The sequence below is a fragment of the Ostrea edulis genome, chromosome 9 (assembly GCF_947568905.1).
Source record: "Ostrea edulis chromosome 9, xbOstEdul1.1, whole genome shotgun sequence".
Classification (NCBI taxonomy): domain Eukaryota; kingdom Metazoa; phylum Mollusca; class Bivalvia; order Ostreida; family Ostreidae; genus Ostrea; species Ostrea edulis.
Window position 1 is genome coordinate 9,458,799 of NC_079172.1, and position 16,608 is coordinate 9,475,406.

The window sequence follows — 16,608 nt, forward strand, 5'->3', positions numbered from 1 at the left end:
ATAATAATAACACTGTTGATGAAAAGGTGAGGATAAGGAACAGTGATCGATCTCATATTACAAAATTAAGAGAAGGACAAACACGAACCCCGGGACACATCAGGGGCAGGGTCCAAGTATCTAGGAGGAGTAAACATCCCCTACTGATCGGTCACACCCACCGTGTTGCAATTTTACTGCCCGCTAATGACGTAATTGCATCATTATTAAGCACAATAGCAAAGACTAGGTCAACACCCAATTATATCAAATGTATAATCATGGGAAAATCACAAAGACCATTTAATGATACATTTAAGTTTACAAAAGTTAATATAAATTTGAAAAAAAAAAATCAATTTACGCCTCTAATTTTGTCGAGGTATTTCTGTTGATTATTTTATTGATTTATTATGCATTTAATAATTTAATGCTTTAGTGGTTTCAACAATTTTGTTTAAAGTCAGCATTTCCAAAATCATATTGATTTGTTGATACATGTATTCTTTGTTTAAAAAAAGAGCATCATTATTATCAAAGTATAATGTAGAAACAGAAACAGAGTATAAAATATTTTATGAATTTCCCCATATCATCTACTTCAGACAGCATATTGGTTGTTGACTATCCGTTATCATATCATTCTGTTATTTTCCTAACAGGATACCAAATGATTTCTTCTGCAGTAAAATGAATAATTATGAAGGTTTGAGATAAACTAAAAATGGCTTCATATTTTGATGTGTAATTGAACATATATATCAACGGCAAACTAAAAACACAACTTTATGACAAACGAGATGACTTCAGCTTCTCTATCGTCAACTTACCGCATTTGTGTAGCAATATTTCATTGTCACCTGCGTCTGGGGTTTATGTCTCTCAACTGATTCGATACGCGAGAGCGTGTTATGCGTATGAGCAATTTGTAAATGGAGACAGACTACTGACAAATAATTTAATGCTGCAGGGGTTTCAACAATTTCCTTTAAAGTCAGTATTTCCAAAATCATATGGTCATTATAATTGTCTAATTTGTAGATGCAAGCTACCATTGGGTTTAATGCTGTTTGACGTGTTTCGTCCCAATTGTCAACATCGGAACCCACGGGTTTTCTCTCGGTCAAACTGCATTCAACATCGGAACCCAAGGGTTTTCTCTTGGTCAAACTGCATTCAACATCGGAACCCACGGGTTTTCTCTCGGTCAAACTGCATTCAACATCGGAACCCAAGGGTTTTTCCCCGTTAAACTGCATTCAACCCGTATTGAATGCAGTTTAATGAAGAGAAAACCCGTAGGTTCCGACGATGTCCAATTGTTAGACCGTTCTTTATATACTGATTTTTACAATGGATTACTCTGTTGACCTGATCAATATGTGGGGCTCACGGAGGGTATGACTGGTCAACAGTGGATGCCTACTTCTCCTAGATTGATCAGTTTTATTTTCACTTGTTGATTTAAACATCCAGACTTTTATTAATGAAAAGGAGGATCAGTATGGCAGGTGAGTATCTCTCAAATGCGCTAGTGTTTATTGTGACAGTTGTGGTTCTGTTGACATTCGTTGTTATGGTGACAGTAGTACACTTGTGGTGACAGTAATATCCATAGTTGCATTAGTGGTTTTGATGAGAGTAATACTTATGGCGATGTAAATAGTTATGGCGACAGTAGTAGTTATGTTGACAGGAGTTATTGTGACAGTAGTATTTATGGTGACAGTTGTAGCTATGGTGACAGTAGTTATGCAGAGATGCCACCCCCTTGAACTGTTCATGAGGAATAATCCTAAAAAGGGGGGAAATGGGGCCGCCTAGGGCCCCAATGGGATCCGTGGTCAACGCCGCGGGCGGGGTTTCAGTGAGCCGCAGCCCCCCCCCCCCCTAAATATGAGATTTCACAAATTTTAGATACAATTTCAAACGATTCTAAAAGCATACTTCCATACCTGTGACTGCAGAGTTACACTTATATAAATATTGTCTCTGTTATTTTATTTTACTTCATTTTAATCATTTAGAGCAATGTAAGTTGCACTCTTGCGTTTTCTTAACAAATCACTTGACAAATGTGAATCATGACTGTGAATTTACATGTTTGACATAAAAGTTTTATGTGTTATTCAATGGAATTCAAAATTGAACTGCTCATTTTGGGTCTGAGTTTTGTTCTGTTTTTTGTCACAATGCTGGAGATTCTATCGCATTCCACGCTCGAATGAAAGATGGTCAAAATGGTCAGCATGATTTGTGCCAATTGTCCGTATTAAAAACCTTTCCAAAGCATCCCAAATTTGTCCATAACTTACGGTGGCATTGATAGTTATGGTGACGGTAGTATTTATGGTGACAGTAGGAATTATGATGACAGTAGTAGTTAAGGCTACATTAGTAATGGTGACAGTGGTGGTTATGGTGACAGTGGTAGTTATGGTGACAGTAGTATTAGTGGTAACATTAATATTCATAGTGGTATTAGTGGTGTTGATGACAGTAGTACATATACAGTGTAGTTATGGTGATAGTAGTACTTATAATGACGCTATTATTTACGATGTCCGTCGTAAAATGGCTGAAATATTGCCAAAACGGCGTAAAACCATAATCAGCCAATCATTTACGATGGCAGTTGTATTTATGGCGACAGTAGGGGTCATGTCAACACTAGTAGATATGGTAACAATAATAGTAATGGTTACATTAGTAGTTGTGGTGGCAGTAATAATTATGGTGATACTAGTGGTTCTTCTGACAGTTGTAGTTATTGTGACAGTGGTACTAATAATGCTACTATTATTTACAATAACAGTTGTAGTTATTGTGACAGTGGTACTAATAATGCTACTATTATTTACAATGACAGTTGTAGTTATTGTGACAGTGGTACTAATAATGCTACTATTATTTACAATGACAGTTGTAGTTATTGTGACAGTGGTACTAATAATGCTACTATTATTTACAATGACAGTTGTAGTTATTGTGACAGTGGTACTAATAATGCTACTATTATTTACAATGACAGTTGTAGTTATTGTGACAGTGGTACTAATAATGCTACTATTATTTACAATGACAGTTGTAGTTATTGTGACAGTGGTACTAATAATGCTACTATTATTTACAATGACAGTTGTAGTTATTGTGACAGTGGTACTAATAATGCTACTATTATTTACAATGACAGTTGTAGTTATTGTGACAGTGGTACTAATAATGCTACTATTATTTACAATAACAGTTGTAGTTATGGTGACACTTGTAGTTATGGTGACAGTAGTAGTTATTGCGACAGTAGTAGTTATTGCGACAGTAATAGTTATTGCGACAGTAGTAGTTATTGCGACAGTAATAGTTGTGATGACAGTAGTGGATATGGTATTACTAGTGATATGTTGGCACCAGTGGTTTGATACTGTGATGATGATTTGAACACTTGTGCAACCATGTACCATTAGCTATGGCGATCATTATATCGTTACAAGTAGCATCCTCTGTATTGCTTAATTATTTAATGTGGATGAATCTCCCTCTCATTTTGTAGGTATTATGCTTTGGGGATTAACTCCGTTTTAATGTTAAGATTAATTTGTCACGACATCTCGTATTTATCTCTTTACTCAAATGCCAAAACTTAATAAGGTACACTCCTTGCACACAAATAGTATTAAAACCCCAAGACGGTTCTAGAGTGCAGTCTTGAAATTCCATCTCTGCATATTATCCTCCATCGTCTCGACATGTAGAAACGAATCTTAGCTTCATAATAGACTGAGAAGTACATGTAACTTTGGAATATGAATAAAACATGTATCATGACGGGCTAAATAGAATTCATAAGGATGTCACATTGGAATTTATGATTTGCTTTCGGGCATTAAATGAGATTATATACAATCTATATTTCTATAATACTAAATCAAGAGACAGATTGTGGTGCCAACGATCCTCTGAAATCACGAAGTACAACAATTTTATTTTTTTATCATTAGATCATGATATGTAATTCAATACCTCCCCATGGCATTATCCCTTCCTTCTTGTAAAATATACTGGGTTCCTTGCATTGAAAAACAAAACCAAGAATCCGACCGTGTCCGTATCTTTTTAGCGCGTGCGCATTGAATAATTTGAGAAACATCGCTTGCGGGAAAATACGTGATTTGTTACTTTCAGTATCATAAAAAAATCGCAAAACTTTCTGTAACGAAAGATGGGTTTTGAGAATTATATGTTTGCAGAACATGCGGGAGATTGATTGTTTCGTCGCTCTACGTCGCGTCGAGAATGTTCGCTCCTATTGAGACGTCGCTAGCTGTAGGAGAAGTACCACCAATTTATACCTATTCTTGTGATTCAGGGCCGAATCAGTGAATGTTCTTTAACGTACCAACGCCTGTTGCGACACAAGACCTCCGTGTTTTAGGCCATATCCAAAAGAATCGTGATTTTCACTTCTATAGGCCGAGCATTTGGCGAAGGAACAATCACTCCTCCCTATGTTAGCGTCTTAGGTTTGACTCGACCATGGCACGAGCGGGGCTCGAACTCACGACCTCCCGAGTGCTCTACCACTGAACTACCGCAACCGGTAACATGCGGAAGAAGAAATAGGTGTATTGAATATCTCATAAAATATTTTCAGCGTCTTTCAACACAAGTACAGCGGTGGATCCAGGATATCACAAAATATTCAAATTTTTAAAAACATCTGAAAAGTTAGAAATCCCACAGGCTGTAAAGGAAGGGGGTAGGTTTACTTGTTTAGCTAAAAACCACCAGTTCTGTTATAAAGCTTTAAAATAAAAACAACAAACAAAAATCAATGCCAAGCTAGCATCCTAGTTGCAGGTATTTGGAATGTGTTTAAGCTTAATACAAGACGCTGGTCAACAGTCTTGAATTGATATGTTTTTAAAGAAAAAATCCAGGCGATAGTGTGAATATGGAAGGGGTGGTCAGCTAAGTGCTTGTTGTTAGAAGCTAGGTTAGGTATGCATCCATAATACTGTGTTTAAGTTTTAAAATATTCGTTACCTATAATATGTATTCAATTTATGAGTAATTTCAATGAAATCATACATTCCTATCTGCACATTGGCTTCATATTTTGCTTTTATGAAAGGAAATGAAAAGGTATGAAAATGATGAAAGGGAGATTGCCGAAGACAGTATAATCTAGTTTACTAAATTAAGAGACTGATTTAATGGCGCAAGCGATCCTTTGAAACTATTATGTACAAAACAATTATGCCTTTGTTTGGCCATTGTAACTTATTTGACTTAATCCCACAAGGAACATTCACTGAAGGCGAGTTTGTTCATTATCACTAAATCATAACTTCCTCCAGGCATCGCGCCCTATTTCTTGAATAGAATCGATATTCGGACGGTATTGTGGTCCATAGCTATGTCTTCTCCACAATCACGCGCTTTGAATAACTCTACAAAAGCAAATTAAAGCGGAAGAGAGAAAACAAACATGTACGTAAGGCATTTTTAGACCTTGAATATCTATCAAATCCTCCAATCAATCTCAGAGTGCTTGCCACGACATATGTGTTAAATATCACGAAATTAAAAAAATATTTGACGATAAAGGAATAGTTTTTTTTTTACACATAAGATCATACTTATATTCTCAGCTGCGTGTAAGTAAGTTGCTCATTACTTGAGCACATTTATATTTACCGTTGCGTCACTCCCACTTACATACAGTGTATGTAGTGGTCATGATTGTGGAAACGGACAGAGGAAGGGAGTTAAAAAGGGGGCAAGAGGGTGAAAAGGTGCTGGTGGGAAGACGGGCAGATGGAGGGAGTTTGTGTGACAATGAGAGTGGTAGATGGAGAGGGGACTACCCTTGAAGTTGTTTTGTATTTAATTAATTCGCAACATGCTTTAAAGACCCAGTCCTATATTTTGCAGATTTACTTGATGATTGATTGTATCTTGTTTAACGTCTCTCTCGAGAATTTTTCACTCATTATCTACTGGTGGACTGTTAGTCCCCGAGGGTCTCTACAGCCCAGTAGCTAAGTACTTCGTTACTAGCTGGAAAATACGGATGTATATTTAATTGCTGTTATAAAATTTAGAAATTCATTTCAAAATTAAGGAATATCTCCCTCATGCATAGCTCTTATCCTTGGACGAATTTGGCTCCATATTTTTGGCACTCTAGTTTTCCTTTTAGCTCTCACAAGTTTATTGTTATTTCGAATTTCCAAACGTACGGCTTGAGCATCACTGGAGAGACATTTGTCGAAATGCGCATCTGATGCATCAACATTGGCACCGTAGTTTTACATGGAGACGTCACCAAGACCGGTTATGGGTTTCAAATTTAGACCTTTGCTATATATATATATATATATATATATATATATATATATATATATATATATATACACTACCGAGGACATCCAAAAATAAGAATTCAATACTTCTATTTACATTCTTTAATTTATTTCTTAAAACTGTTAGATTTTATTCGTCCATAACTCTAAAATTTCCCGCCCTTCAGAGATGGTGTGGGTAATAAACGGAAGAGCCAAAAAGTCGGTTGTTTTACTATGAAGAGTATAGTGCATTTGGATATTACAAGAAAAAAATATTCTCTTTGACAAAATAATTTTTTTTAAACATAATTAAACATTCATTAATGATAATTAGAATTAACAATGATATATCTGTGTAACAATTTTTTAAAAGAAGGTCAGAATGTTTTCAGTTGAATGCGTAATGACAAACTATAAAGGAGTGAAGCGGTTTACAGCCGCCATTTTAAGTTAACGAAAGTGAAACGTGAAGCCGCTGAAGTTTGCATTGTTTAAGAAACCAGCGGAGGGATGAATGTTTTGCATGTTCATAGTGAACTGTACAGGAACGGGCGTCGATGTAGAGGGGTTCTGATCAGTTGGAGGTGATAAGGAGAGAAGAGCCAGGATCCACGTGGTGAGTTATCAATCTCTGGGGCTTGTGGTGGTGACTTCAAGACACGAGGGGCAGGCAGGACTACTGTTGTTGATAGAGACATTGATGAGGCTAATGTCATGGAGGAAAGGGGGTCGCTTAGATTTTTCTTATGGAGGAAAGGGGGTCGCTTAGATTTTTCTTCTGGTGGAAAGAGAGCGATCTGTTGTAAGACCTGGGTGAACTTTCGTTCCTGTGGTTCGACATAATCATGATGTGCCGTCCTCAAATCCATGGTCGCTCAGGTAAGTAATTGTAGTGGCTCGTTAATAATGTGGGGTGGTACTTACGCTCCACACCAGCAGTTATGCATATTTCACCAAGAAATTTGCTGGAAGTGCGTTTTTGAAGGGATTTAGCTGAAAACCAAACATTAGGATTCAATCCTCTATCCTTTATATACATGTATTGGTTAGAGATTTGTAGCATTTTTATCAGTTTTTGATAGGAGTAACGTGAGTAGTTTAACAGGACAACAGCTGTTTTCACCACCGCATACATCCGCTTGTCAGTGTGAGTATCGCGTGCGTCAACCCACCCACCCACCCCTCCACCCTGATTATTCTTTTGCAGGGTTTCATGTTTCAGTGCAGCATACTCCCCAGTTTCATCTGTGAAGAAGGCAAAGCTGTCAATATTCAGCTGATGGTGAAATTCCAGCCCTCTTGTGAAAAAATGAATGGCTAGAAAGTACCATACACCATGATGCAAGACCACAGGTGACGATGCAGCCCCTTGGAGGTACTTATAAATGTTTTGCAGGTCATGTATTTCATTAATGTCCTTGTGTTTAGTAGGTTTGGAGAGACCGAGTTATGTGCGCTCTTTCGAAAGGTAATCCATTGGCTGGGCGGAACTCCTTGTCTCTGACATCTCTCCGAAGGTCCGCTAGGTGGCGATTAATGGCTGCTCTGATATTGATTAGAGTGTTTTTGTGGTATAAAGGTTCGTCATCTTCATGTTTTCCTTTGGCCTGGCTTCACAATAGAATCGTGATGGTGATTCGAAAGTGTGGAAATTTCTACCGTCTGCATGTCTAATGAGGTACCAAAGACTTCTATGTTCCAGTCTATAAGATTTAGAAATGGATATTGCAGTCATGTTTTAGAGACATTGTGTAACTTTTGGAGTCTTGTGTTTGCTTAGGTAATTAATGCAACCAATCTTGACTCTGGAAAGATTTTATACAAATGTCAATTTACAACTTTGAAAACAATTTGCATACCTTGAAAAATTTGATACGCCATGCTGTGTTTCTTTTTGTTGTTTTTGATTGTCTGGATTCAAACAATTTATTCATTTCCTTATTCGTTACAGTTTTAAATCTCTGTGAAAGATGGTTGATTTAGAACCATATTCAAGTTTTACTAATTTCCAATGATTTCAAAACAAAGGTTGTAGGCCTACTACATTGTTTTTGCTTGAAATTTAGAAGTTAATTCATGTATTTATAATCATAAGAAAAATCTTATTAAGATATTTTAATCGTTGCTATGATTGATACTTTTGCTTGTGGCTGATCAGCGGAAATGGGTATTTCAGGCAATTCAGGTTTTTCTTCCACGTGTAGATTTACGTTTAAGTTACTGCTGTCTGGTAATTTCACCGGCATGAAATCAAAATCAGTTTGAGAAAACAATTCTAAAATGTCCATATCCTCAAAATTGAAATTAGGTTTCAGTTCATCCATTTTGATTTCATGTGGTTTCTATTTACAATGTTTACATGTAGCAGACTACATGTAAATGTAGTTCCTCTTGTGTATTTATACGCAGTGATAAGGTTTAGAGTGTGTTATAGGAATTTGAATGCTGTAGATTTCCAATGCATTTAAATGATGAGAAATACACTGAATGTAAATATTGCGAACTGTGAGAATAGCAAAGTACAATTGGTGTCGAAATATCTGCTTCGCTGAAATATGCTTTAATTCATGATTACTTGCGACAGACATGTAATAAATTCCTTGGGAGGTTACACAATAACGATAGCAAATAATATTGTACATATACGATTTCGCGTGTAAAAATTTATGTTTAATAGTACTAATTGATAATTTCTTGCTTAAGGTTTTCGCATGGAGTTTGCATTGATACACTTCGGTGAAACAACATTGTTTTGCAGCACAATATCCATGCAATTTTGCAAACCAATGGACTTGGGCCTGTCACTACATTGTATTCTTCTCGCAACATCGCACTTCGGCGTGTCACATTATCGCACTTCAGCGAATGAGTGTGGACATCGCACTTTGGCATGTCACGCCATCGGGGTTTGGTGCAAGCCATCGCACGTTGTTGCATGCGCGCACGCACATACAAACTGTGATGATAGAATTGATACAATATCATGAGATTGAAATGCATATTCTGAATCTCTAGATTCTATGTTAAGTTGTGTTTGCTAACTGCTCTCTGTGATACGTTCTGATAATTTAAAAGGGTAAGAAAAAGGTTAACATAGAGATCTGAACAAGTCTAATTCTCCATTCACTGGGAAGACTGAAACAGTATATTGATTCAGCTATTTACCATTACAGTCAAGTTCTCAAATCATCACCATGGTAATGGTTTTTATAAATCAGTCGGCTTTATAATTGTTTATTTTTCATAACGATTTGGAAGACTTGGACAAATCAGCTATCATGTAGCGGGTCGTCTATTTAGAATTGATCTCTCGTCTGTAAAGAGTCTTATAAATCAAATATATACTCATTGACGGTTCCATCTAAAGATGCACAACAGAGATACGGGATATGGTTTTTAAAAATTCAGCAATTGTAGCAAACTCGACATTTAATCGTTTTTATCACCAACGTTTAAAATGATATAAGGTCGCCAAAGTGAAAGATAGATACATAAGAAAATTGGATTAAATCAAATTAAATTTTTGGAATATTTAATCAAATTAAGTAACCGTTCTATACATGTGCCATCATTTTGCATATTTGATACAATTCAGTGGAGTACTCCTTTTTATGATTTTATTACACGTTCCTTTTCGTGGACTGTCGGGTGAAAGGTCACTGTCCATTGCCTGCCTGTCTATTCCATCTGTTTAGTTCTTCTCTAGTGGGTACAGAATCATTATAAATTTCTTTTTTCAGCCACACGACAATTGGCCATTAAACAGAAATCAGATTGTTGCCTTGCCATATACTGCCAATTACATTCAAATAATGCTTGAGACAACCTTGCACCATCAATCTGCAATATCTCGCCTAGTGCTCACCATGTTAAAGGCGCATTACACATATTCTTTATTCCTGTTCAGTGTTATTCTCTAGCAATTCATTGCAGGAGGGGATATAATAACAGGAACGTCCGTGCGTGAGTGAATGTGTTTGTGCGTGAGTGAATGTGTATGTGCGTGAGTGAATGTGTATGTGCGTGAGTGAATGTGTGTGTGGGTGAGTGAATGTGTTTGTGGTTGAGTGAATGTGTTTGTGCGTGAGTGAATGTGTGTGTGGGTGAGTGAATGTGTTTGTGCGTGAGTGAATGTGTATGTGCGTGAGTGAATGTGTGTGTGGGTGAGTGAATGTGTGTGTGGGTGAGTGAATGTGTATGTGCGTGAGTGAATGTGTGTGTGGGTGAGTGAATGTGTATGTGCGTGAGTGAATGTGTGTGTGGGTGAGTGAATGTGTTTGTGGTTGAGTGAATGTGTTTGTGCGTGAGTGAATGTGTGTGTGGGTGAGTGAATGTGTTTGTGGCTGAGTGAATGTGTTTGTGCGTGAGTGAATGTGTATGTGCGTGAGTGAATGTGTATGTGCGTGAGTGAATGTGTATGTGCGTGAGTGAATGTGTGTGTGGGTGAGTGAATGTGTTTGTGGTTGAGTGAATGTGTTTGTGCGTGAGTGAATGTGTGTGTGGGTGAGTGAATGTGTTTGTGGCTGAGTGAATGTGTTTGTGCGTGAGTGAATGTGTTTGTGGGTGAGTGAATGTGTTTGTTGGTGAGTGAATGTGTTGGTGGGTGAGTGAATGTGTGTGTGGGTGAGTGAATGTGTTGGTGGCTGAGTGAATGTGTTTGTGCGTGAGTGGATGTGTTTATGGGTGAGTGAATGTGTGTGTGGGTGAGTGAGTGAATGTGTGTGTGTGTGGGTGAGTGGATGTGTGTGTGGGTGAGTGAATGTGTTTGTGGGCGAGTGAATGTGTGTGTGGGTGAGTGAATGTGTTTGTGGGTGACTGAATGTGTTTGTTGGTGAGTGAATGTGTTGGTGGCTGAGTGAATGTGTTGGTGGTTGAGTGAATGTGTTTGTGAATGTGTTGGTGGCTGAGTGAATGTGTTGGTGTGTGTGTGGATGAGTGAATGTGTTTGTGGGTGAGTGAATGTGTTGGTAGGTGAGTGAATGTGTGTGTGGGTGAGTGAATGTGTTGGTGGCTGAGTGAATGTGTTTGTGCGTGAGTGGATGTGTTTGTGGGTGAGTGAATGTGTGTGTGGGTGAGTGAATGTGTTGGTGGGTGAGTGAATGTGTGTGTGGGTGAGTGAATGTGTGTGGATGAGTGAATGTGTTTGTGGGTGAGTGAATGTGTTTGTTGGTGAGTGAATGTGTTGGTGGCTGAGTGAATGTGTTTGTGAATGTGTTGGTGGCTGAGTGAATGTGTGTGTGGCTGAGTGAATGTGTGTGTGGCTGAGTGAATGTGTGTGTGGCTGAGTGAATGTGTTGGTGGCTGAGTGAATGTGTTGGTGGCTGAGTGAATGTGTGTGTGGCTGAGTGAATGTGTGTGTGGCTGAGTGAATGTGTGTGTGGGTGAGTGAATGTGTTGGTGGCTGAGTGTGCGCGTAATGCTTAGTTTGTAGACACTTTGTTATTTGCATGATTGATTTGATAATACACATGTATCTTTATTATTAAGAGAGGCAAATCCTTGTTGATTTTGTTATCAAAAGGTTCAAGGTCACTACAGGACTTCATATATAAATCTTGTAGACACTCTACAGGCCAGACTCTTCGCTCGATTGATTTCGTACTTCATATATAGCTTTCTTGTCATAAAAGGAAGAACCCATCAAAAGTTCGAGATCACTACAGGACTTCATAGAAAAAGCTTCTAGGCACTCATTGTGACGGGAGACGCCCAGCTTTGTGGAGCTCTTGCTTCATTTTAATTTTGTCTATATATCACTAGCCTGAGGTACACATGAATATTTATGAGATACGTCTAAAGAATGAAAGGAATCCGATGCAATATTTTATTCCCGGAATTATTATACATATTCATACTGATATATATTTAACGATAAATGATGAGTGGTATTTCATTTAGTCCTTAAAAATGTGTAAAAAGGTTAAAGTAAATATACACCAAGTGCACAATGCAACAATGGTGTAAACTTGGCCAAGTGGTACATGTACATTTGTATGTGAAATGTACGGGATTTCATTGTATTTAGAATAATTTATTTATCGTTATTGATTGTATCTTTCCTAATTGTATAATCAAATCTGTTAACACAACAATTCTTTCAACATATTTATCGGACTATTCCATTGTCCGAGGTATCTTGAGTAAATTCGCGCGCGTGCCCAAGGTAAACAAGCCACACCCATCATGTTTCTTGCTACATTTACTCTCTACCAAGAACTGAAATTGTTTATTGAAAACTTAGAGAGGGATGCATCATCACAATACATCACACAAAGAATAAGTAACAAAAAGCACTTCATTTTCCGACCAAGAGGTAAGTACTTGTACTACCGGATATATTACTAGATTATTTAGATTGTCGGTATTGATGAATTGATAGTCTATCGGGTATTACCTGTCAATATGACAATCATACCCTAGGCTATTGACACGGTCTATTGGATACTCCTTGTCTATACGACAATCATACCCAAGGCTATTGATACGGTCTATCGGATACTCCTTGTCAATATGACAATCATACCCTAGGCTATTGATACGACGAAATGCGAAGATAACGAACAGTGATCAATCTTATAACTCCTATAAGCAATACAAAACAGAAAATTGGGCAAACACGGACTCCTTTATATAGCAGAAGTGGAAGCAGGTACCTAGGAATAGTAAGCATCCCCTGTCGACCGGTCACACCGCCGTAATCCCTATATCTTGGACAGGTAAACGGAGTTATACGTAGTCAAAATCAGTGTGCCAAGAACGGCCTAACAATCGGTATGAAACACGTTGGACAGCATTTGGTCCAATGATAAGTTGTATCGGAAAACTAGATCGTTATAACGACCATAGAATTTGCGAAATGCTGTTCTTAAACGAGATTGTTGGAACACTAGCACTATCATAGTGTTTGTCAGTAGCCTGCTTCGATTTAAAAACTGACCATATACGCGGAACAAGCTCTTGCATATCGAATCAGTTGAGAGATGTAAACACCACATGCAGGTGATACTGGAATATTGCTACATAAATATGGGAAGTTGACGATGCAGAAGTTGAAATCATCCCGTTTGTCATAAAGTTGAGTTGTCAGTTTGCCGATAATATCTACTTCCATTGAAATATCTAAATATGAAGCAGAAGTGGACGACTCTGTGGTGTCTTTTATTTCGAGTTCACTAGGATATATTGAATCGACAATGAATGAAAATTACTATTGTTCATAGATAACACGTCGTCGATATATCTAATTGTCGAATTGAAGGCCACAGCAAGAGATTTTTTCTTCTCATGTAGAAGTTTTTGAATACACTTTGCTTCATAGGAATATAAAAACAGGTCAGCTAACAAAGGAGCACAATTCGTGTCCATGGGGATTCCAACAGGCTGTTGGAAGACCTGATCACCAAAGACCACGAATATATTGTCAATGAGGAACTCCAGCATATTTTTTATATCAACTTCAGAGTACTTGTGCGTGGAATCAGAGTGGCGTTTAAAAAAGTAATTTTTGGATGACTGATCACTAGATAGGAATATTTGCGTTTTCCATTTTTGTTGAAGAAGCAACTGTACTGTCTGTGATGTCAAAAAGTCTAGTCTTTAATTTATTGTGAGGAATGGACGTATAAAGAGTTTAAAAGTCATACGTTTTGATGTTGTTGATTTGAGAAAAGTTTTGTGATTTCAAGTTTACTAAAAGTTCTTTGCAATTTATTTAGAGTCCACATTTGATTAACACCACTTCTGGCATATGGAAGATGGTTAGATCATATGGAGTGCCGCAACACCTTATCCAGCTAATAAAGAGTTTCTACAACAACTTCAAGTGTACAGCTGGTAACAGTGATCTACACTTCCAAGTAAAAACAGGCGTCCGTCAAGGCTGTGTTATGTCAGCAACACTTTTTATCATAGCCATTGATTGGGTAATGCGTCAGACAACATCAGATTCCAACAGAGGCATTAGATGGGACATATACTCAACACTAGAAGATCTAGACTTCACCGATGACAGTACCATGCTCTCTCACACGCATCAGCACATACAAGAGAAAACCAACAGGCTACAAAATTATGCAGGACAAATTGGATTGAACATCAATGCCAAGAAGACAGAAATCATGACATTGAACATCAGTATACCATCACCAGTTATGTTAGGCGAGCAAGAACTGCCTAATACCAACATTTTCACATACCTTGGCAGCGTGGTAAGCACAGATGGTGGTGCAGAGGCAGATATCCAACTAAGACTGCAAAGCAAGGACAGCCCTCAAGAACCTACAAACTGTATGGAGATCAGGACAGTACACCATCCGCACTAAACGCCATCTTAACAGACGTTGCATCCTGCCAATATTATTATATGGGTCTGAGTGCTGGGGGATAACAGAATGTGACCAACAGAAGTTGTCAATCTTCCATACAAAGAGTCTGAGGAGGATCTTAAGAATCTTCTGGCCACAGAAGATATCAAATGAAGACCTCAACAGATATCAACAAGAATACATGACCATGATCATAACAAAGAGACGATGGAAATGGATAGGCCATGTCCTTCGTAAAGACCAAGATAACAGCTCAAAAACAGCCCTGTTCTGGACACCTGGGGGGAAACGAAAGAGAGGAAGGCCAAAGATAACATGGAGACGAACAGTAGAAGCAGAGATGAAATCTTACCATCAAACCTGGGGAACTCTGCAAAAGAAGGCAACCGACAGACTGGGATGGAGAGACTTCGTTGCTGCCCTACACGCCGCATCAATATTTTCCACAAAAACGTTGCGTTGATGCATTCTGACGTTATTAGTGTCAGAGGATACTGAACCACAGTGAGGGAAAACCGGATCACACTCTGTGAAATTAACAGTACCACAAAACGAAACATTGATGGGCATATACTAAAAGAACTTATCCTTCTCTACTTTTAGATTTTGACCGGTCGGTATATGGCGATCTCTGCGGGAGCGATAATTTTCCAATTGTCATCAAAACAAACAATTCTCCAGAAAACAATAGTATTCCAAACTGCAACTGGAAATTCAGTGAAGCTAATCAAAAACTTTTCCACAACCTATGTTGAAAAACCCTTTCTGCTGATAAATTTTACAAGCATTTAGACATTCACCGATATTTAACCTAATATATCAAATAAATGCGCACCTAAAAACCCGACTAAACCCAAACATACCACTACCACAAAGCCATGGTTTACGAAAGAATGAGATGAAGCAATCAAGTAACGAAGAAAACAAAACCGACGAGACGTTTTAATTGAATTTCATCCTTATATTTACGTACGTATTATATCGGGCAAAAGCTCGGAGAACAATTAATCTTAACAAACGAAAATCTTGAAAAAGATTCGTCTCTGACTCAAACACCGTTTAATGAAATTGTGAGTGCACGTAGGTAAATAAAAGGAAAGGATTACAGCACTATTAAATTTCAGCATACATGTATATGACCGGCTGACAGAGGATGATTGCTACTCATGGGCACCTGAACTCACCTCTGTAATATCTAGGGTCCGTCTTTGCCCTTTTCTGAATTTTCTTTTCTTTAGACGATTTCTGAGATTGTTCTATTTACGTTATTTTCGTCTTAAAGTTGGAAATATCTTTCATTATAAATGATTTAAAAAGATTTATCGAATAAACCGGCTGAGAACATTTCGAATACTTCTCCATCAATTATCATGTCTCAACATTTTAGAAAAATTGATTGTTTAAAAAACACACCCCAAAACAAAGAAGAAAATAAAATAAAGATTTTAAAACTAACTACAAAGACAATTATAATGAACCTGACCTCATAAAGGATCTTTAATAAGCTTAGAATACTGCAGTCAGCCTAGACCATTTTGTTTTTTTAAGGTTCACACAACATTTATTCACATAATGACAGTCAGGGTTTTAACATCATGCCCTTACAAACCCACCTGACTAGGGGGTACGAGGTATTTTAACTACCATTCTACAACTCTATAACTTGTATTTGTACTTTCACTACATGTATTTTTCTAGTCAGTCTCAAAAGAGAATCACACTTTACCTGACACCTATGTACATGTTTCAGCAGGTATTGTTTATTCAGGTAATCCCCCTTAATGGTTTTTTATACATTGTACTTAACAATTTACCTTATGTCATTCAATAAATGATATATTCGTCAAAACTGCATTACAGTGTTTGGTTATTTGTTACTGCTTGGACGGTTTCTTCTCATAGGAGGCATAAATTAAAATTTTGGTACAACTTTTTCTTGTTTCTTTTGAAATATATGA

At 37.6% G+C, this 16,608-nt stretch overlaps 1 protein-coding gene across 1 annotated transcript; it reads left to right on the forward strand.

Moving 5' to 3' along the window:
* Positions 1–14,080: 14,080 nt before the first annotated feature.
* Positions 14,081–14,647, forward strand: LOC125660189 (uncharacterized). The gene has a single exon (XM_048892026.1). It carries the CDS (start codon positions 14,081–14,083, stop codon positions 14,645–14,647), a length of 567 nt encoding a protein of 188 aa, XP_048747983.1.
* Positions 14,648–16,608: the final 1,961 nt, after the last annotated feature.